Source organism: Medicago truncatula, chromosome 7 (assembly GCF_003473485.1).
Source record: "Medicago truncatula cultivar Jemalong A17 chromosome 7, MtrunA17r5.0-ANR, whole genome shotgun sequence".
Lineage (NCBI taxonomy): Eukaryota > Viridiplantae > Streptophyta > Magnoliopsida > Fabales > Fabaceae > Medicago > Medicago truncatula.
In genome coordinates, this window is record NC_053048.1 from 22275211 (window position 1) to 22298785 (window position 23575).

At 34.9% G+C, this 23575-nt stretch overlaps 1 protein-coding gene and 1 pseudogene across 2 annotated transcripts; both read left to right on the forward strand.

Annotated features, from left to right (window-relative positions):
• Positions 1-334: 334 nt before the first annotated feature.
• On the forward strand, positions 335-416 carry LOC112416838 (uncharacterized; annotated as a pseudogene).
• A 4015-nt stretch (positions 417-4431) lies between these two features.
• Positions 4432-23550, forward strand: LOC11436813 (E3 ubiquitin-protein ligase BRE1-like 1). Of its 2 annotated transcripts, XR_005643126.1 has the most exons (20): positions 4432-5067; positions 6337-6498; positions 6620-6704; positions 10311-10538; positions 10637-10798; positions 13717-13910; positions 13991-14074; positions 15418-15537; positions 15647-15833; positions 15911-16071; positions 16153-16224; positions 17327-17403; positions 17669-17863; positions 19801-19873; positions 19968-20054; positions 20636-20773; positions 20846-21048; positions 21137-21302; positions 22733-23028; positions 23146-23550. XR_005643126.1 is itself a non-coding variant. In XM_003622556.4 (19 exons), exons 1-19 carry the CDS (start codon positions 4960-4962, stop codon positions 22862-22864), a joined length of 2634 nt encoding a protein of 877 aa, XP_003622604.2. In that variant the 5' UTR covers positions 4432-4959; the 3' UTR covers positions 22865-23550. The 2 variants fall into 2 exon arrangements, 1 of the variants encoding a protein (XP_003622604.2); XM_003622556.4 differs by having other exon boundaries at positions 22733-23550.
• The last annotated feature ends 25 nt before the right edge of the window (positions 23551-23575 follow it).

Genomic DNA, 23575 nt, shown 5'->3' on the forward strand with positions numbered 1-23575 from the left:
TACACCACAAACTTCACAAGGAGGTGATACAGGAGCAGGTGTGACAACACTAGTATTCATTGTATCAAATTTTTGTGTTAGTGCGTCAACCTTAGCAGTTAGATGATCAAGGGAGGAAATTTTGTACATACCTGCCTCTTTTTTAGAGGGTGAAGAAGCAGTGATGAGTCTCTCACTTGTCCACTGATAGTGGTTTTGTGCCATGCCCTCGATCAAATCATATGCTGCTGTGTAAGTTTTATTCATCAAAGCTCCACCTGCAGCTGCATCAACATAAATTTTTGTGGTATACGAAAGACCATTATAAAAGGTGTGGATAATAAGCCACTTCTCTAAACCATGATGGGGGCAAAGCCTAAGCATTTCTTTGAAACGCTCCCACGCATCGTAAAGAGATTCACCATCTTTTTGAGTGTATTGAAAAAGCCTCGCCCTTAATTGAGCGGTTTGAGAAAGGGGAAAGAATTGGGCAAGGAAAGCTCGCCTCATTTGGTCCCATGAAGTGATAGAACCAATTGTCAATGAATGAAACCAAGCACTAGCTCTATCCCTTAAGGAAAAAGGAAAGAGGTGCAGCCTTACGGCCTCTTGGTTTGCCTTCAAAGTTCCACTGAGTCTTAGAAAAGTTGAAATATGAAAATTCAGATCCTCAGTGGGTGATCCGAAAAATTGATTCTGCTGCACTAAGAAAATAAGTGCAGGTTTTATTTCAAAATTATTACCCTCAACCGTTGGGTACACAATAGCATCGTATGGCTCATCAGAAGATGTGATTGCATACTCTTTGAGAGCACGTTCCTCAACCATATCGTTATTATTATGTGTTTGTCATCTTCTTTTATGTAAGAATCTTTCGATCTCGGGAACGAATTCACCAAGACTTTTGTTTCTTCGCATAAAAGAATGAGAACCCAAGAAGTTAACGGTAAAAACTAAGAAATAAAAAGAGGAAGAAAGAATAAAAATAAAGAGAAAGATTTTTTTTTTTTTTTTTCAGTCTAATCGTTTAAAAAAAAATTAATCAAATTGCAATAACTCCCCGGCAGCGGCGCCAAAAACTTGATGGGATAAAACCGCAAGTGCACGGTCTTACCGAAGTAGTAAAATAAGAGTATCGTTCCGACAGGGAGTTATGAATTCAATTAACTTTTAATGATGATTAGATGAAAGAATTTTAGATAAAAGTTTGGATTTTTAATTACAAGAAAATAAAAGAAAAGATAAAAGCCTTGGGATTATTGGTTCATCTAATTGACAAGTTCTTCACAAACCAAACTATTAAACTTATAACCTTATGCTAGACCTAACTTCTAAAGACAGTTTCTCTTTTGTTCCTTTAGCAACCAAGCCTATTTCGCTGACTTGATTACTATTAGATTTTGGTCCTAAGTTGCAACCAAGCCTATTTCGCTGACTTGATCACAATTTAGAATCCTTGAAGTTCGAAACTATATGTCTCAAAGATTGTAATGACTATTTCGCTGCCTTTACAATCTTTGTCTAAATTCACTTGTTCGAATATCAAAACTCCACTTTCATTTTATGAATTGATATTTGAGATGATGGACGAACAATTATCAAACCCTCCACTTTCGTTTCCACAGTTTGATAATGGTTAATCCATGTTAAAGCGGTGAATTTAGATTAGAGATTAGGGTTACATAAGATTAAGGTTTAAAGCTTGGTTTGATTAGGATTATGTCATTAGACTTATCCAACAATCCCAAGACAAGAGAAGTCTACTCACTAATGTTCATCGTAGACAAGGAGAAGAAGAGAGAAAGCATAAAAGTAAATAACAAGAAAGTAAATGAACTTTTATTAGAAAGACAATTGTCACATATTGTATTCCAAGAAAAGATGATTATTTGTGATGGATGGCTACTCTATTTATAGCATTCATTCGACTTAAAATCTAAGCAATTACATTCGGGTTAAAAATAGAGTAGCTTAAAATCTAAGCAAAAGCAGCAAAAGGCACTCTGGAGGGTGGCACGGCCGTGCCAAGCTTCTGACTATAGGGGAGACATATTTTGTCTTCCAATCTTTGTATTTTCGTACCGAATCAGCTCCAAGTCCCTTTCTTTTGCTCCAAGACTCAATCCATCCAATATTCATTCCTGAAATATAATAAAATGCAATTTGTAGTAAACTATCTTAAAAAGGAAATAATATTAATATAAAATAAACTAAAATCTAATTAAAACTAAACTAAATAATATCTAGAAATAGGTAATAAATGACTCATCAGGCATGACGGTGCAAGTAATAAAGGAATTCACTGGTTGGCGTGGGATAAATTGTCGGCTCACAAGAGGCATGGTGGAATGAGATTCAAAGATCTTGCGACGTTTAATGTAGCAATGCTCGGAAAGCAAGGGTGGAAATTCCAAACTGAACCGAACACTTTAGTTTCCAAGGTTTTCAGTGCAAGGTATTTTCCTCATGGTAATTATCTCAGGTCAAAATTAGGACATAATCCTAGTTTTGTTTGGCGGAGCATTTTTAGCGCAAAACTGGTTGTGAGGCATGGAGCGCGATGGAAGGTAGGATCAGGTTATGATATTCCTATTTTAGGGGAACCTTGGCTCGGTGTTGGCACTAGTATCACTCCGGTGAATCCTGCACAACAGATGGCTCTGCAAGGTTATTCGGTTGGCCACTTAATTCATCAAGGAGTAAAGTGTTGGAATGAAGAGCTTGTGGGAAATGTTTTTGAAGAAGGAACAACACAACAAATTTTAAATACACCACTGTTCCCACAGGTAAATGATGACATACTAGTGTGGAAATCTGAGAAGAACAGACAATATTTGGTAAGAAGCGCGTACCGTTTGTGTATGGAAGACAAAATGGATAATTCTCATCTTAGGAATAATGGTCATTGGAGTGGCATGTGGAAATTGAAAGTGCCTCTGAAAGTTAAGAGTAGTGTTTGGAGAGTGCGTAGGGAATGTTTACCTACGCGTGTAATACTAAACCGTAGAGGTGTTATGTGTTCGTCATTGTGTGTTAAGTGTGATGATACGCATGAAGACAACTACCACGTTTTCTTCCACTGTTGTACAACAGTAGGCGTGTGGAGAGCAGCTGGTTTATGGCCTATCATTGAGCCGTTGCTGCACAGATTTGACGATGCACCAGAGATTATTTTTTATGTGTTAGAACACGCGGCAGTAGCACAACAGGAATTGTTTGTTACGATTTTATGGAGCATTTGGAAGAGCAGAAATCTCAAATTATGGCAGCAGGAGAGTGAGAACAATCGCAACATTATTGAAAGGGCTAAGCATTTGTTGGAGGGTTGGAAATCTGCCAATAGAAAGAGGCAAGCAGTGCAGCAAACTGTTATAACAGCTGCTGTCACGCTGCCTTCAGCTGTGCAGAATGCAAACAGTAGCATTGTAGGTGTTCGGTGGCAGAAACCGAGGCGTGGAAGAGTGAAATGCAATGTCGATGCCTCTTTCTCGACTTCTATGAATAGGTGTGGTATTGGAATATGCATTCCTGACGAAGAGGGGCAGTTCGTGCGTGCCAAAACTTTATGATTCTCACCAATGTGCTTAGTGGATGTTGGAGAAGCCCTTGGATTGTATCATGCTATGCGGTGGGTTAATGAATTACAGCTGCCAAATGTGGATTTTGAAGTTGACTCGAAGCGAGTGGCTGACTACTTTAATCGAGGCACCGGAGATATCACCGAATTTGGAGCTATTATGGACAACAATATACAATTTTGTGCTACAATTTTAATAAACTCTCGAGTCGAGTTTATTAGGAGGCAAGCGAACGCAGTTGCCCATGAGTTAGCTCAGGCAGCTACTTCCTCACCTAGCTTCCGTATTTATAAAGATGTACCACTTTGTATAAACGATTTGATTGCTAATGAAATGCTATAAGCATACTTTTCTATAAAAAAATAATTTGGTGCATCGAGTTGTGCCACCCTTGCATTTTATCATATAATTTTAATTTCTATAAAATAAAAATCTATTTTTTGACCAAAACCAAATAAATTTCCATAAAAAATAAAATATCCCAAACAGGCCACCACCGATTCGTTGATTCACGCGATCCATACATGCATTCCACTTCACACGCGTGAACTCAACTCATCTATTAAAACGGACCATGTTCAAGTGCAGTCATACATCATTAACTCCATACAGCCAAGAAAGTTTGTACCGTCTGATCTTGATCGAACGATTCATAATTTAACATCAGAATTTTACATTAAACTAACAGAAAACTGTCTTATAGATTCACCGTCAGATCATGATCTTATGGTTATGATATTCTGAGTGCACCTGAATACACATCGTTATAACTGCATCTAATCCAATTTCGTATTAAAATACCCTCCTAAACTTTTATAATTACGCTTTTACCATTCTCCGAAAAAGAAAAATACAAAAACATCCACTTTCTCTCCCACTTCGTGTGTTTCTTTCATTCTTCAGAAAACTAAGAATATGCAAAGAATTTATAGAGAGAGAATTTCTAGAGAGAGAAATCGGAAACACTCGCACAGAGAGAGAAAATCGATACCCTAGCTTTCAATTTTTGCAACAAATTCTCAAACTAGTTCATAGATTCAGAAAAAAGTGAAGTGAAGTGAATTAGTTTGTGTTTTTTTGTTGTTGTAATTTTCAGTGGTTTTGGTTTAAATTAGGGTTTGTGGAATTGGTGAATTAGGGTTTTGTAGTTGAATAGAAGTGTTTGATTGTGTTTATTGATAATTGGTGAAGTTTTGAATAGTTTTTTTTTTGTAAATTTTTCAGTGTTTTGGTTCTGTAAGGTTTGATTTGAATTAGGGTTTTTGGAATTGGTGAATTAGGGTTTTGTATTAGAATTGAGGTTTTTGATTGTGGTTGTTGATAATTGGTGAAGTTTTGATTGAAGATTTTGTGAAAATGAGTGAAGATAGTGGTTTCTAGGGTTTGGGATTGTGAGGTTTCAATGGGGAGTATGGGTGAACATGATAGAAAACGGAGATTTAGCTCCTTGTCACCTACACCTGCTACTGCTAAGAAGCTACCCTTCTTACCAGTTTCTGAGGACAAAAAGGTATACAAATTTTTAATTGAAGCTTTAATTGAAGTTTTAATTGTTAGATTGATATTGGATTATGTATAATGATTAAATGGAAATTTTGTATCTGTGAAATTAAATTCTGAATGCTACTTGTGTATGGTTTTATTTTTTCACTATTTTAATCCATTCTATGGTTAATTGTTGATTGTTGGTTGAATTTTTATTGTTGATTATGTGGAAAATTGTATCTGTAAAATTTTATGGTGAAAGTTAATTGTGTTTGATTTTATTTTATTTTTTAATTTGTGATGCTTTTGAAGTTTTTAAATGAAGTTTTTAATCCAATTGTTGTTAGGTTTAAATTTTTTATGCTTTTGAAGTTTTAATTGTTGATTGGTTCTTGAATTTTACTTGATAGATGTAGGATTATGTAATGATTAAATAGAAATTTATATCTGTAAATATTTATGCTGAAAGTTAATCATGTCTGATTTTGTTTTGAAGTATTTTGCTGCTCATAGGATTATGTATTATGCTGAAAGTTAATTTTGTGGTTAAGTTATGCTGAACTTTTAACTGTTGATAGCTGGTTGTAGTTCTTTGTTCTTTAATGAAGTCAAAGGTTTTTTAATCAATTTTTATTGTGAAAACTGGTTTGATTTTAATTGTTCTCGGTCTCAACGAGGCCAATGGTTTCTAGTGATCTACATAGTTGATCTGCCTTGTGAGGTCAGACTTGTTTGATGTTTATCAAGATACAAGTTTACAAAAACACCCCTTGTAATCTGCCTAGTAGACCCTAAGAACCCTTTTCTGGCTTCATGATGCTTAGAATATATAAAACTATTTTTATTATGGCTTTTTCTTTTGCTCCGTGCATTCAATTTTCTGACTTAGGGGTCGAGGATGCAAACATCGTTGAATGGGACGATTGATCTGTTTACTCTTGATTTCAGAGATAGTACTTATACATCCTTAAATCATTCAATGCCTTTCTTAGCTATGAACACTGCTGAATAACTTGAAAATCAATAAGAGTGCAAATTTGTTTATGTAGGATGATGCTGATTTAGTTTCATTCCTTCGTAAAGATCTTGTAAAAGATTTTCACTGGATGTAAATATTTAATATTCCAAATCTTGTGAAAGATTTTTACCATATGTTATTTCATGGCATCTCATTTAAATGGTAATAAAGGTCAATATACATCATGTATTTAATGCATCGTATGAATTTCATTTGCAAATCTAATAAGGGTTCACTGTTAGTATTTGAACTTATGCATTTTTTCTTATGTTGTAGCTTGATATTGCTGTACTTCAGTATCAAAACCAAAAGCTTACACAGAAATTGGAGACTCAGAAGTTAGAATATGCAGCTCTTGAGAATAAATTTTCTCAACTGAAGGAGAAGCAGCAGTCATATGATTCTACTTTAGCAGTGGTCAAGAAGTCTTGGGAGCAGGTAATGGTTCAATTTCATTTTCGCTACCATCTGTGATATTATATGATTAGGTTACTTTTTACTCTTCTTATTGATTTATATCACTATAGCATACTGATTATTGTTCATCTTCTGATTGTAGCTGGTTAATGATTTAGAGTCATGTTCTGAACATATAAGGGAGTCTAGCAGCAAAGTGGATTCTAGATTTGCATCAAGCACAGATGGTAAGGATTGTTTTCTCATTTCCTTTAATTTCTTTCGTTATCTTGTTGCAACTTGCAAGAATATGTGATTTAATTTTTTTTATTTAATTCCATCTATTGACACAATGTATTTTCTACGTTTCACTGACATTTGAGCCTTGTTTATTTTTTCTTTGATGGGATGGATTGAAAATTTAATTTAATGTTGTCTGATTATATAATTTTAGGGACATTGTTTGCTAGCGAGTTCATTTGTCAGAATTATTTTACAGAAATTTCAGTGTTGGGTGTAGATTATCCATGCAAACACTAGTTGTATTATATACTTTACCTCTCAGAATCTTAATTATGGTCCTTCATTGAAGTGTTACTTACAAGTTTCCATTTTATGTGCCCTGCAATATGAATTTATGTCAGTAAGCATAAAAATGATATAAATTACAATTTTGGAATATCTATTTATTCAACTGGACATCATGCATCTCTTATGTATGCATTAATCTTGCTTTTTTAGTATAAAAAATTAGAGCGATGGATCCTACACTAGCTTTGCAGAAACCAGCCATTTAATGCCTGAGTAATCTCCAGCTATGCTCTGGCTAATTTGGTTCTCGATTCTATTGAAGCTGTGTGACTGATCATTCTTCAATTTCAGCACATTTCTGTTCATTCAATTCAGCCACAAACTTCTCTATTTGCACTTCTCTTTAAAATAATATTTTCCAGAGTGCAAAAGCCAATTGCTTAGTTGTAGCTCTCAATTTCCCTTATGTCTTGTAGAGATCCTGTTGGAACCTTAATGAGGTCAACAACTTGGCTATTTGAAAGTTTTGAAGGCCATGATGTTTAATTTTCATTAGGTAATTTTTGTTGTCCTTATTAGGGTTTCATTTGGGGCTTCAAGTTTACGCTATTCAGGTCTTATTAGGTTATTTAGGTCAGTATTTAATGAATAATGATTAAATGTTGTTTTTTTGATTTTACTGCACCATCCTTTGTTTGGTATTACAATTAATAGGAAGTCTAATTCTTCTTGGGATTAGATTTAGAGCCTTCATTACAGTCTTTCTCATTTAAATTTGGATGAGTGGATATATGGATAATCTGATGTTTCTTTCAATGATCATAAAATTGAAATTGAACTTACTCACCAAGTTTGCTCATTATTTTTGCTAGAACCCAGCTCTTGGCCTGGGCAACATTTTTCTATGACAATTGATTTGTTTCTATCAAAGTTAAGAACATTGTCCGGCACAGTTCTTTTTTCATTCCAAGAAATCACTTTTTATTGGCACTATTTATATCATACCTTTGTGCTTTGGCTTTCAATCCAGTCTTTCATTAGTCACAGGTGCTTGTAATCTAATCTCCTGCTAACCACCGACACAAGTTGCTTGATTTACTGGCTTTACTCCTTGAATCTAAGTCTAACCTTAATTTGTTAATGCTTAAATTGTGATTTGAAAAAAATGGAATTTCATTAAATGGAATTGGGTGGTTCTAGGTTCTATTGTTCAAACTGATTAAATTTGGCTGGATTGGAATTAATGGAACTCGATTGAAATGTATTCATTTTATTACACTTTATCCAATACCCTCTTTTTTTCTTCGACTTGAATATATGAAGTTTGTGATGGAACCAACTTTTCTTCCTGTTACATTATTATAAGAATATCCAAACAATGGAACCAACTTTTCGTTCCATTATGTTCCATTTGATTCCATTCTGTTAACCATAACCAATTCCAAACACCAAAGGTTGCATTTGGTGAGACGAATGCAATTGCACTGTGATAAATCCTAGTTAGTTGGTGGCCAAGTTGGGGAGAAAATTAAGAGAAATTAAGCAAGTTTCCTATAAATAAGAGGAGGGATTGAAAAAGAGGGTGTATTTGTCATTTGAGAGAATTAGGGCCTTTAAGCAGAGGGAGGTCCAGACCATCAAAGTTCTGTGGAATTTTATCCTTGTAATTGGGGTTATTCCTTAAATTCTTTGTAATAAAGTACAGTTTCTTATATATTGAACAAAATAAGAATTCATAAACTAGAACAAGAATCAGATTTTGAATGACATCGAAAGAATTTTAATTTGGTTTATTTGTTCAATTAATAGTGAATAGTTTGTTACTGGCTTAAACAAATTAAATGCTCTTTAATATGAAACAAAAAGCTCAATTGTTTGATTTTTCCCCATGTTTGCATGTGCATGTGCATGTACATATATGAATATGCATTTTTCATATTAATATTATTAGAGATGTACTTTTTTTTAATAAATTTAGGTCATATTGACAAAAAATTGGAATCTCAGCTCAATTTTTTTGGAAGAATGATGTTTTAGAGTATAAGGGAATTAAGCTTAGGACTCATACTATTAAGCTATTGATGGTGGCAATTGGGTGAAGATTAAACAAAAGAACCATAATAAAGAAAATTAATTTGGTGCTAGGCTGGATGGGTTGACAATGGACGTTGTATTCTTTCTATGAGGACTTGTGGAGAGATAGGAACCGAAAAGATTTACACGTGATTTCTATTGATTTGTAAAAGTTGTGTGTTAAGGTGCTTAGAGAGGTATTGTGGAATGCCCTGGAGAAAAAAGAGTTGATATAATTGCTTTTATTCAAGCAAATAAATATATGTAAATGGGAATATTTTACTTATGATGGATGAGTGGACACCAAACATGATGGGATTAGCCTTAGGAATGAAAAGATTAGAGACAGTTGGGACAACACCTACCTTAGAAAACAGTAGTCTTGCCTCAGGTGATTTTGGATATGTGGAGAAGTTTTGTGGAGGTACTTGCAAGTGGTTTGGGGGTAGAGGAAGACCTAAGAAAATTATTGGTCAACTAAGAAGGATTTAAATTTAAATAGTTGTGACCAAACATGCTTTATGATAGGACAGTTGACATTGTTTATCTATGTAGTTGACCCAACTATTGGGAAAAGGCTTTGATGGTTGTGATGAGATTTTAGAGCGGCAATGCAACATGCATGTTTTGTCTCATACATGCTTGAATAGAAATACACACTAGTCCTTTGATTCCATGATTACGTCCAAAATAACATTTCCCTTCACACCAAGCAAAGCACTAGTCTAACAGGCATTCATTCATCTGTTCAATGTTAATTGGTTATTATTTATGCCCTCTGTTTGGTGTTCACTGGCTATGAAAACAATCAGTGTTCAGGATGTGCATTATTTGGTGCATAATTGTTTACTCTTGTTAGTTTATTTATCATTTTAAATTTCTGAAGTTCTCATTTTGTTGTATTTTCTTTTGTCAATTGAAATACAGTATCATAGTATACATGTTTTAATATTGTTCTATATGTAGCAGAGAATCTTAGATGTTTGTTCGGTAGTTTATATTTTAGGTATGCTTCATAATTCTCAATTCAACCTTTTAACCCATCAATACTGCATTTTACTCAGACGCCCCTTGAAGTTTGAAATACTTTCAATGTTGTGTGCTATGGTACCTATCTTTCTGGGGGTTACAGTGTCTATCTTTAATTTATTAAATTATTAAAAAGTTTGATATTACATTAAGACGACATTAATTGTTTATATTTTGGGGAAGTATATTAGCTAATGGTAGTTCTTTGATCTTTTTACCAGATGGTAGTTCGTCTACTGTTCAAGATGTTTTTCTTAGCCGACTCTTGCAAACTGGTGCAACTGAAAGTTCATCCTCTTATCACTTTGCCAACGAGACGGAACAACATAGAGAAATTACTGCTGAAAAAGCTAAAAGCATCTTGAACAATATAGTGACATCTATTAACAACTTTCAGTGTCTGAAAGATGGATTTCATACTGTACTACTGAAAAAGCTTAGAGGAGATGGTAAGCTATAAGTGTTTATTTATAAGACTACGATTATCACATGGCTTATTCCTTAAGAGCAGTCTCTAAGCTTACTTGGCTACATTGGCTGTTTATAGTTTCATGTGGGCAGATGTTATCCAATGATCTGGAGGTTGAAAGTAAAAACTTGAGATTGGCATTAAGTGAACTTCACTTAAAGCACAAGTCTTTAGCAAGTGATTTCCGAACTCACAGGGATCTGGATGCCAAAAATAAAGCCGAGCTTAAACGGTTAAAAGGTAAATTCTCTATAGTATGATCTTAAGCAATTCTTATCCTCATATTTTAAGATATGCAATAAATCTGTAAGTGACTTGTTTCAAGTACAAAATAAAATAGAAATGTTGAAAAGTACATAGAAATTCCAATGGCTGAATAATATGCATATGACTATGTTTGTGTGCACTAAATTTTTTTGGTAATGAGTTGAGGATTAATATGTTTGATATGTATTAGAGATTTGCCAAAAGCTCGGTTGTTCCTTGCCTACTTTTAATTTGGTATTTAATGGATATTAATTAAATGACTGTAGAAATATCAATGGAGCAAAGAAGGAAAAAAACAACCATGGAAAAGATAAGATTCATTTGAACTATTAAAAACTATAACAGCACAAAGAAAGAAAACAATACTTCAAACTCAATGGAAATAAACCACTCACCTTGAGTTTCCATGAGCTAAACACTGGAGCTAGTCATAAAAGAGAGTTCAATCATATAATTGAATGGGCATGATTGCCTCCTTGGCTATACTTCATACCCGTACGCTCAGAAGGTGTGAAGAAAAACTGTTGGAAAGTAAGACACACACACACACACACATATCTGTGTGCGTGTGTAAATGTTTGGGAGATGAGCAATACAGGATCTTCTCATTTTTCCGTTTCCTTGTATTTGATCATTTCCTTTTTTAAAATTTGTGGGATAGGATTACTTTTATACTTCACAACCTAATATCATTTTATAGAATGTGGAATTAGCTAATTGCCTAATTCACCCAATGGATTGATACTTTCGATTGTCATTCTCTACCTTTAATTGTTGGAGTATACTTTGACGGATCAACTTTCCTTTTCTTTGTTCCTACAGAGATCTAGGCCCAATATGAGTTCTAGGATAGACTCCTATACTATTTTAGAATTTGGGCTCAGGGCCTAACTTAACCCGACAAAACTGGCTTGTCAGATGAGGATTGTCTTGTGAACACTACACATGTCAATAGCTAGTTGATCTGTGATTCTTAATACACTCACACTAAGAATTGGATATCGAAAGTGTGAAGTAATGTGGGTGGAATAAGAGGGATTTCAACATATTCAATAGGCATACCGAATATAAAACTAAATAGGGTATTTTTAGCAAAATTGACAATTTGAATTTATATGGGTTTGGATTGGATTATTTGCAGCTCATTCAAAATTTGTTGGGATCTTGCAAATCTGTTGTTATTCCCTCCACTCCTTTTTCTAAGTAACCAAAAAAAAAAAATTAAAAATTCCCTCCACTCCTTTTTCTAAACAAAAATATAAAAATCATCAAGACCAAGGAAGAGCATTTAAATGCGTTAACGTTAAAGGGGCAGCGTTGGAGCAACGGTAAAGTTGTTATCATGTATTTGAAAGGTCACGGGTTCAAGTTCTAGAAACAGCCTCTTGTGTAAAAAACAGGGTAAGGCTACGTACAATACACCAAAATGGTGGGCCCTCTTCCCGGACCTATCATATGCGGGAGCTTTGGTGCACCGGGCTGCCCTTAATGTTAATTTTTATCCCCACAAAAATACCCAACAACTACCAAGACCTATGAAGCACATACATTGACACCGTTCACGACACGGACACTGATAATAATTTGAGAAAATCACATAATTAAGTGTAATTATATGTGCCGGTGTCGTGTCGGACACACATAATCCAACAAGTGTCAGTTCTTCATAGACCAAGACTTATCCCACTAAGTGGGGTCGGATTTTCCAAAAAAAAAAAATACCAACATACACATTTAAATGTATCCACTTATATGGGTAATGGATGGGTTTCTAGTTAAATAAGGGTATGCAAGGAATTCCAACAATTGAAACTTGAAAAGTTGGTCTGCATTGAAGAAACTGGAAAAGGAAAAAATAACTTTTGCAGGAGAGACTAGATAAGGTGAACTACCTACAAAGCTATACATCTAGCTGAATTAACTGCAGTCGGTTACAGTTACAGTGACCTGATAGACTAATGAAAGAAAAATGCAATGCATTAATGAGTAGGTTGAGTTTTAACGAAAGAGCTCTAAAAAGCTCACACATGTTTGTGGCGGGTAAGAGCCTTGTAGAGAAGAAAGATCACACACTAAGCTTGGACATTACAAACACACAGTTGTTGGGAGAATAAAACTGTTTCTTTCATCCTTTAGTTTAATGGAAGTGGGTCTTTTTTCCCTGATACTATCACTAGCAGAAGCATCTATGACTCACTTTTTGAATGATTGAATTAAAGTATTATTATGGACAAGATGTATTTTATGCTATATTTCACAATTTGAGATTCAAACCATGATTTTGAAAACCACGAACAGATGTGTAAATAGTAGGTAGTCTTAGATTTATTGAAAATCCAATGGCACATGATCCAACTCAACAGTTGGATGTCATATAAACTGAGATCAAATAGCAGAGTAGCTGCAGTGTTGTGACCTGTGATTACACTTCTATAATCAGCTGAATTGAATTGAATGATTCTGTCCATTCAAGCAGGGTAGAATTCAGTTCTTCAGTGCTAAGGTTGTAACAGATATGATTGAAGAATATGGTGGTCGCATGCTGACTGAACATTGTATTTCACCATGCCCCTTTGATGTTTCTAAAATCATGAGTATAGACCAATTAAATAGGTTGCCACTACTTAATTAAATGGAAACAAAACTACTACAATTCTGTTTGTTCTTTTCTATCGTTCAGAACTCTTGAACACATGCTTTCCCCTGATTTTGTCACAATTGATAGATGGTATATGATTTAGTTGCTCTGGACATGACTTCCCATTGTTCTCTCCATATAGCCGAGGAAAAGAGTGAAATATAAATCTACTCTTAACAGTAATCTAAATTATGCTTTGAAGGTTGACTTGTAATACACAATTTATTTACCTTGCTCTCATTTATTTGCTTAGGGGAACTGGAAAGCACAGTTGCAGAGTTAGAAGAAAGCAATCAGAAACTTGCAACTCTTAAGGTAGAGAAAGACACAGCCAAAGGGGCAGTTCTCCCAGTATTAGCTGTTGGGAATACACTTATTCCTAATGATAAGATCAAAGACAAACAAAAGGATTTGCAAGATATGGAATCTACTTTGAAGGATTTATTGGTATCATTTCTGGAATTTATTTATTTTTATTTGGTTTTATAATTTATAGAATATTTTATCTTAATTGTTGGGTTTCTTAGGACCAAGCTTCAACACGGGCAGTGGAACTGAAAAATCTTCATGAGGAAAGAATAAGGTTATTACAGCAATTGTGCGATCTACAGGTTTGTTTTTCATTGCTTCATTCTCTACTTCAGTATTTTTTATCCAAATAGTTATCAATACCGAATAGCGGCGCGGAGTTGCTATCCCTGCATCTGGGATCTGTCGAGTAATGTTTTTTATAATAGTTAAATAATTAACACTATATATAGACTATAGATTAATGAAAACTAAAATAACAATTGGTATTTGGTACTGTTCAAGTGTTAATTAAATAATTTAGACTAAAATAATTCCCTCAAAAAAAATTTAGCCTAAAATAATGAATACTATATGTATAAGTTCTGTTTAACTTCATATTTTGCTTATTATGTTTCTTTTTAGTTGCCAAATCCAATTTTTTTGGTGACTGCAGTGCAGTATTCTCGTATAAAATGGCGTCTTCATTAGTATTTATTTTATAAATGATTGTTGAGAATGTTGTTTTTTTTAAATGAATGTTAATTACTCTGTAAATTTTTTCATTGTAGAAATGCAATGAAGGGAGCTGTGCTCAAGAGAAAAAATAAAATAAAATATAGCTTTTATTTATTTCTTTTGTTAGCTAATTATGTTTAATTTTTTAAGTTTGTTCTCAATACTAGTTTTCATGTTGAGACTCTTATTTTTGTTAAATTTTATTGTTGATATTAATGTTTTTTATCATCTACTTTATTTTGTCTAACTGAATAATGGTTTGTCCATAGCATAGCGATTAATATATTTAAACATATCACATACCCAAATAATGTATCGACTATGTATACTTCTCACATACCCAACTCTTTTTAGAGTTGCTACCGCATACTGGATACCTTACCATGTGCCAAAACGAATTGTGAACCAGGTAACATTGGTTCTTCTTATTCTAGGCCCAAATCACTTATCACTTACTATAGGCCCATAGTTCATTTAAGACAAACAAATAAAAATAAATTAAATGTTAAAACCCTAGTTAATAAGAGATGCACAGCGTGAGTAACTAGTTGAAGACATTTCGTAAGTGCTGGACTGGCCAGAAAATGCAAAAGGTGACCGGAAAACGCGGGTGGAGTGATTCCGCAATGGAAGGAAAGCTGTCACACGAAGTGAGAAAATCCACTTTCCCTTTTGTTTTTGAGTTTTTTTCCCCCCTTTTATGGCATGATATTGTTGTGTGCCCAATTTTGTGATTTGGGCCACAATTATGGCCCCTATGACCCTACCATTATTCTGCGGCGCTAATGCTGCAATATAGCGTCTGCCATCCACTCCGCCCGTCTTTGTAGCGCCGCTATTTGGCACTATTGACAACTTAGGTTTTATTATTGTTTATGATTATGATATTATGCATAATTTTTGATATTATTGTTTATGATTACATCAGAACACATTGAAGAATTTGAAGTGTATTACCTCTTCCCATGCATTCCAATTGGTTAGAGATCAGACAGAAAAATCAAAATCTGAAGTGCAGGAGTATCAGGCCTTATATGAGAAACTACAGGTTGTTACTGGTCGGTAGTTTCATTTGTGTCGTTTGATTGTTATTTCATTGGCTAGGATTATCTCTGATGATGACATTCCCGCATCGATTATGCTATATATACTTGTAGGCTGAGAAGGATAGTCTTACATGGAGGGAGAGGGAGTGGTACATTAAAAATGATTTAGCTGATCTTTTTCAAAGATCTGTGGAAGTTTCTGATCTTAAAGTGGCTGATATACGCACTGAGTTACGGAAAACAATAGAGCAAAGAGATGTGATTGAAAATAAGCTGAAAGAGGAAGCAAGAGAACCAGGTTGGTATTTCCACTCATTTCTTTGTAAAACATGCTATTCAATTCCTTTATTGTTGATGCATTTATTTTTGCTTCAGGAAGGAAAGAAATTATTGCTGAATTTAAATCTCTTCTTTCTTCATTTCCTGAGGAAATGGGGTCCATGCAAAGCCAACTAAGTAAGTATAAAGAATCAGCTTCAGATATCCATTCTTTGCGTGCAGATGTGCATTCTATTTCCAGTATTCTCGATCAGAAGGTTGGTTTTTGTTTATATGAACTGTACTTTTTGGCGACACAAAATCACAGTTCCTCATAAATGTTTGTTTCTGAACTCCAGGTAAAAGAATGTGATGCATTATCTGTTAGGTCTGCTGGTCAACTTGCTGAGATAAATAGACTGCTTGCTGTGGTATGTTACTTGTTTGTTGAAAAAATCAGCTATACTGAGTTCTGGTTCTTCAAACTCGCTTGTCCTATTTTTATTCTACTGTAAAACGTTATTGGAATAGTTTCTTTGAAATTTCTCTCTGATTTAGATGCCAGTACTGTGTGTATAAATCATAACAGAGAACAGTTCTCCAACATAGCTTGTATTTATATCACTGAAAGGTGGTATTTTTCTTCTCATTATTGAGTGTAAATTACATGTCAATACTACCGCCTTAGTGTCTTTGTGTAGGCAACCGACATTCCAATTTATTTGGGCCAACAGCCTTCTGCCGACATGATGTGCCTCAAATACTCCAAACTACATTTCCTCTAGTGAGTGACATGAATTTCCAATCTTCGGCTGTAAATCAAGATGTTATCGAAAAAGTCTATTACAAATTTCCTAAGAAATTGCTTGAACACTTCATTTATGAGTGATTGGAATGTATATGGTGTACCTGTTAATCTAAAAGGCATTACCAGAAACTCATAAGTTTGTTGGACTAGAACACGATTAGTACACGTTGTAATAATGCTTGCCCTCAATGCTCCACACTTAGCCTTTCAGTTTGAGGCTTTGGTAGTTATGGTACCTGTAGGGTCTAATATTAGGGGTATGGCTCCATCCTTCGGTTGTATGGCATGGTCTTGCCTTTGTTTACGTGGTAATTGCTTTGGGTGCTTTAAAACATCTTCAAACTCATGCAGAACCCCTTCAACAGCCGCTGAGATCTCTTCTTTGCCAGAATAACCTGTTACAGCATTGCTGCCAACGATTAAGCCCTCCTTGTTTATAATTTTACTTTACTAAAAGTGCAGACATGGCCGATTCTGGCTCTATAGGATATGTTGTATTAGAATATGCATTGTAATATGGGGCCTGTGATTTGACTCTAAGTTTTCTCTCTTTATAATGTTAGTTCTGCCTTGTAAAGAATAAGTTTAGTTACTTATTATGATGCATGTCAAGTGATATAAATGGTTAGTCAGGTCTCTGAGTATGAAGGCAGACAGAGACAGCTTTCTATTCTGTCTTTTCCTTTTTCTTGTTATAATAAACTTCCCTTAACTTTTGATTACAGGTTCAAGATTTACGAGTTACTGAGGATGAGATGAAGTTGATACTGCGAATGTTTAGACGCGAGACCATTGATTCAAGGTTTGTATGATATCCGACTTGTTCTGGTTTATATTTTTTATAACATTGATGCTGCATGGAATACTCTGGATGCACAATTTCCAAAACAAAAGATAATAAAACTTTTGAAAAATGTTAAATAAAGGCTATGGCCGTTTTGTTGACCCAATGATGAGGTAGAATGACTGCTTCTTCTGTTCATTGGCTTGGGTAGTAAGTAGCCCTGCTAGGTTCTTGAATGCATGAAAAAGGATATGTGGAACACTAACAGAGATCTTTGTCGCAGGGATGTCATGGAAGCAAGGGAAGCAGAATACATAGCATGGGCACATGTTCAAACATTGAAATCATCTCTTGATGAGCACAATTTAGAACTTCGAGTTAAGACAGCAAATGAATCAGAAGCCAGATCGCAGCAAAAACTTGCTGCGGCTGAAGCTGAGATTGCAGACATGAGACATAACTTAGATGATTCTAAAAGGTTAACCTCCAACATTGCCTTATTACTTTTTAATTGAAAATGTCCTCCAATCTGATGTGCTTCTTAGTTATTTGCAATTACCGCTATACGCTATCCCACATTTGGAATTGGCCGCTACGCGCCGCTATCCGGGATTGACAAATATGCCATATCCATTTTGTTTTGCCTTTAAGTACATACATATTTGGCGATTTTTTTTGAATGCTTGCATGCACTTTTGGTCTTCTATCTATTTGGTTGTTTTGTTTTGTTTGTCAAGAATAGAGTTGTTTTATGATGGAGATCTTTTGATTTTTCTTCTCTCCTATTCTCATAAAAGATTCTGAGTGGATTTTTCCATTCCTAGTCTCTATTGATTATGGTTTCTGGAGTTGTTTTTTTTTTTTTTTTTAAACATGGCTTCATATTTTTTATGAGCTTCTCTGCACATTTTTCTTGTGCTTCCAATTATTTAAACCAAGTTACTTTGTCAATGTTCTGCAAATGCCATTATATGTTTAAGTTATAGGTTTTAGATAAACGAAGGAGATAAATAATAAGAACTTTGAATTTTATTGATAATAATTTGATTAACGTGATGCAAATGAATAACACTAACCCCTATTTCTAAAGATAAAAAACTCATGATCCTAAAATAAATAAGAAAATGAGAAAACTTATGGTCATAACTAAGTAATATGGAAAGTAATCCTAGGAGATATCTATATAATTAGAAACTGATCCTAAATCACATACTAATATATTCTGACATAATTAATATCAAAGACATGGAGATATTTCATATATTATAAGACTCCCCCTCATCCTAAAGCCTAGATAGCAGCCCTGAGTGAAATTTCATGGCAAGGAATCAAACAATGCAAGGTCCATCCTTCTCAAACCCACATTTGGATCTTCAAACCAATAACACTGAAGACCCAAAATATTTACAACTTAAAATTAAATCTAACAACTGTTTCAGGGATAGAGACATGGCCAGTGCATCTGGGGCAAAGATGAAGACAGTGCAACTTGGATGACAAATATAGGTCAAAGCCCGTGCTTTTGGAACGAAGACGGGAGAGTACATCCAGGATGAAAGCCAAGGCCATGGCATCCATGAAAAATTGTTGGGCTAGTGAGTCATAACCAAGAAAAGTCACCAATGGTATGATCATTGATACGAAAATAAGTCCCCCCTAATATGATTCATCTGTGGTAATTGACTTGAAAATAAGTCCCCGCTAATATGATTCATGTATGGTAAAAGAACCACCACTAGGATGATCATTAATAGGAATAGAAGCCACAACAGAACCCAATGGTATAGATCTTGGTCGAGGATAGAAGGGCAATGCTAATGCAAGAGCTATTTGGAATAGTGGCTACACGTGTGGCGTAGGCGAAGGCTGCCACTTGAAATCACACGACAATGTTCAACTGTGTAAGAGCGAATCCGAGCTCTAGTAGCCCTGAGATCTCGTGATGGCATGGATCGGCAGTCGAAAATTCGATGTAGGTAGTTTCATCGGAAAATGCTCCAACATAGAAGACAGTGGCAGGAGATGGGCTGAAAAACTTGAAAACCTGTCGCAAGGAAGGACAAGATGGCGGAAGAAAGCAGAATTCGGTTGAAACCAATAAGTATATGGTTCAGTAAATAAATTCCATGTACAATTCATTTATAATTACATTCCAAACCTTTGGAAACTCTTCAGCCGAATAGTGATTTATGTTACTTGGCTTTTTCTTCAGTTGTTGGGTGTATTTACTTATTTATTATTTATTTATTTTAAAGTAGATTGGAATTAGATACATGCTAAATGTGAAAGTAGCTGAACGGATCTCATGGAACAATGTTTTAGTTCTCTGTCTCTTTTCAATTGTATGGCTTAGTTCTATGCTAATAATGCTAATCTTGGTTAATTTTTGTAACCCGTGATGTTTGACTTTTTTAGGGCGACATGTAAACAGTCTGATGTCATGAGATCTAAAAATGAAGAAAATGAAGCCTACTTATCTGAAATAGAGGTTGGATTTTTTATCATGGAGGAATGGAGTTCTTCTTTCTTCATATTACTATGTTATTTTTTTGTTTATTGCTGTCTGAATGATTTTCATGCAGACTATTGGACAAGCATATGATGACATGCAAACCCAAAACCAACATCTGTTGCATCAGATTACTGAGAGAGATGACTACAATATTAAGGTATTTATCTTACAATAGGTTGCACTGACAGAAGTGTAATTGGAAAATGAGATATAAAATTGTGGCTTCATAACCAGGTAGGCTAAACTACAAGGTTATCTGGTCACCATTATTTCACATAAAAAAGAAGCCACATAGCCAATCTGAACAGAGAAAGTTCCCTGTGAATTGAAGCCTTTGCGTAACCAGATGCCTGTCTATAGGATAGGAATAATAACTTCTAGGATGACAAAATTAGAAGAAATGCATTACGTTGGACATGCTCTCTTTTGTACCACAAAATCCACATTGATATAATCAGATGTAGAATCAATGCAATATGGAGTAGAATCAATAACCATCATGGGCCGTTGGGTTGAGGGCTGACTGTAGAAACAATGCAATATGGAGTACTTTAATTTTAAATTTGAGTTCAGAAGCAAATTCTGGATTTGGGTTTGGTACACATCAAATTGAAATAATCAGATGTTACTTGCACGGAGAAAAGGAATTGAATTTGCTGTCTGTCAATATTTTATTTTTACTTATATATTGATATTTTTGTTGGTTACTTATTGATATATGTTGCACTGCTGTTGTAGCTTGTTTTAGAAGGTGTAAGGGCTAGACAAAAGCAGGATTCTTTTATCATGGAGATGCGATTGATGGAACAAGAGATGCAGCAATCAAATGTATCTCTGAATTTATACAATACAAAAGCTGCAAAAATTGAAGACCAGGTAGCTAGGTCTTGATTTAAATCACATGTTAGATGTGAACTTGGAAATGACTTCTGTTTCATTGATTTGCAGATGAGATTTTGCTCAGATCAGATTCAAAAACTTGTGGACAATAAACTTCAAAGTTCTGTCGATTTGGAAAATACACAAAGAAGGCTGTCAGATATTAGACCGTCATCGCAACAGGTTAGGAATACAGTGGTGGAAGTGCAATCTAAAATAACCAGTAGTCGGGTGACTCATATGGAGTTACTAGTAGATCTTGAGAAAGAAAGGTATTTAGTCTGTAACGTACTCAAGTGATTCTCTTCAAATATTATTAGTACATAGCAGTTATGGAGCTTTTTGTCTTTTTGGTACTAGGTTTGCCAAAAAAAGAGTAGAGAAAGATCTAGAGGTTGCTAGGAGAAACTTTTCACATCTTAAAGCACAAGATGAAGATTCCTCTGAAACTGATAAGCTTCAACAGGAACTGGGGGAGTACAGGGATATTGTCAAGTGCAGTATCTGTCGAGACAGGACAAAAGAGGTAATTTTTTTTATTGCAGTTTGAACTATTAACTGAATTTTAACCAGAAGCTGGCTATTGATGCTGGAGAGTATCAATGATGGCATGTGGCTCAGTTGACAAACTGATTCACCCACCTGAGCTCCCTGTGGGTGGAAACCCCAGCATCATGTGTTTAGCGTCAAGCTGATGTCAGGATGGGAGTTAGTGAACACATTATCTTACTGGAAAAAAGAAGAAGCTAATTGACATACTTCCAAAATGTAGCTAGGAAAGAGAAATTGAAGATACCAAACTAATTGGGACTTAACCCTTCCATTTGAATAGAGGTCTTTGTAGTCTGAAAATAAATAAATTACTATTCTTTGCGAATCTGGGAGATACTGAAGAGTTCCGAGTCTGATCTTACTATTCTCAAATGTCCATTGCAATCACAGCTAGTATTAGTGTATGATTCATTTTTGTTGAACTATAGATTGTCTACCCTGTCTTTGTATAACAAATGAACAGAAGTTAACTACTTCAAACACCAACTATAACTGTTCTGGATTGCTAGTGTGTTTAGGGAACCCCTCCTTAAAAATTAAAGTAGCTATTGAGCGAGAAGAACCAAGCCTCTTAAATACTCCATTAAGTATCACATCGCACTGTAACTTAGAAACCTTATAATACCTAAGTTCGAAGCATAGCACTGCTATTGAGAACCGACGTCCCAGCAGGTCGACTATGATATTTTTTTCGGCCTTTTCAGTCAACCCCTCCATGGGTAGCCATTTTCAATCCACTGCTAACCAGTTCAGATGTCAATTGATAAGAATCCAAGTACTTGAGGAATCCTCGATGATAAACTTGCTATCAAGGGGAAGAACCAACCTTCAAATACTCTACCGAGCATCCCATACTTCTCGATGTGGGACTTAGGTCTTAGGCAGCCCATAATACCCAAGTCACTATCGCTTTGCTCCATTTGTATTTTTTTCTTTCTATTTTGCCCATGTAGGATTGCAACACCTTTTTCATTTTGCATCTTGATATTTGTCATTATGATTTTGATTAAGCATTTGAAGTTCTCTACTTTTCATGTTTAAGCTTAGATTTTCTATGAAACCAAATGAAATTTTAGACCATTTTCAGATTTTTGTGTATGTTTGTCTAAAGTAAACTTAATTAAGTCTACCATCACATTATTTTAGATTTAGATAAGCTTCGTCAATAAGGCATATATATTAGTCCACGTATACTTGGATAAAGCTAGTAAAAGCTACTACTATGTTCTGATTTTCCCCATTTCTTTAATTTATTTTGCTGCACTACCATATGGTTAGATATATTGCAAGTGATATGATCTATTAGGAAGCGAACTTGCTTTTGTTGTCTTTTCACATTAAATTTGGAAAAATACTTGGCTCTCTTTTTGGGTGTTTCCTCATATTTTCAATTTTTTTTGTCAGGTGGTAATTACAAAATGCTATCACTTGTTCTGCAACTCATGTATCCAGAAAATTGCTGGGAGCCGGCAGCGCAAATGTCCACAATGTGGTGCATGCTTTGGGGCTAATGATGTTAAGCCGGTTTATTTGTAACTACATTCCATCATGCTTTTTGAGAAGACCCCAGTGTTCTTTTGAAAACGATCTGGTGTATGGTTCAATTGTATGCTCGTGCCAACTGTTGAGATCAGGAACGTTGGCAGCAGCAATCAATGGGTGCCTTTCTCCTTTCATTTTGGAAATGATTCTTTTTGCTGGTACTTCCAAGTTTCAAAGTACCACTTGTACACTTTCGTGAATGTGAGATGTTTGGTTTTTTACTTTCAGTGCAAAGAATTTGAAGCCACACGAAACATGATATTCGTTCTTTGCAGATTTATCATAATTCTTCTTCCAATGAGATTTGGAGAGGCCAATGAAGGTTGTTCTTTGACTGTACAATTAATATTTCAAACTATAAAAACCCCGAACTGGCCATTGATCAATATGTGCCTTGGAAGTTGACTCCTAAGAGTGCAATGACAATGTCTTACACTTTAGATCAACAGTTCTTTTTCCTGCTGCTATGGCAGAAGTTCAAATTTTGGCTTCACAGGCTTGTGTTGTACTTGTATATATCTTAGATTCATACGAGGTCGTTCAATTTTGGTTTATCACAGCCTGTAATCTGTGTAATCGTGTAGATGATATGCCAAGATATCATTGTAATTGATGTTGTGTTGTAATCTACGAATGCCCGATTTAATTGAATTATAGTTATTCTTCTAAATTCTTTCTTATCGGTTGTATGTCTTTGTAATTGAA

Bases quoted from the DNA above. Each gene is read 5' to 3' on its own strand.
- LOC11436813 (XM_003622556.4), top strand. From the start codon at position 4,960: ATGGGGAGTATGGGTGAACATGATAGAAAACGGAGATTTAGCTCCTTG. The intron at 10,539-10,636 runs GTAAGCTATAAG...GGCTGTTTATAG, and splicing joins GAAAAAGCTTAGAGGAGATG to TTTCATGTGGGCAGATGTTA. The intron at 10,799-13,716 runs GTAAATTCTCTA...TTATTTGCTTAG, and splicing joins CGAGCTTAAACGGTTAAAAG to GGGAACTGGAAAGCACAGTT.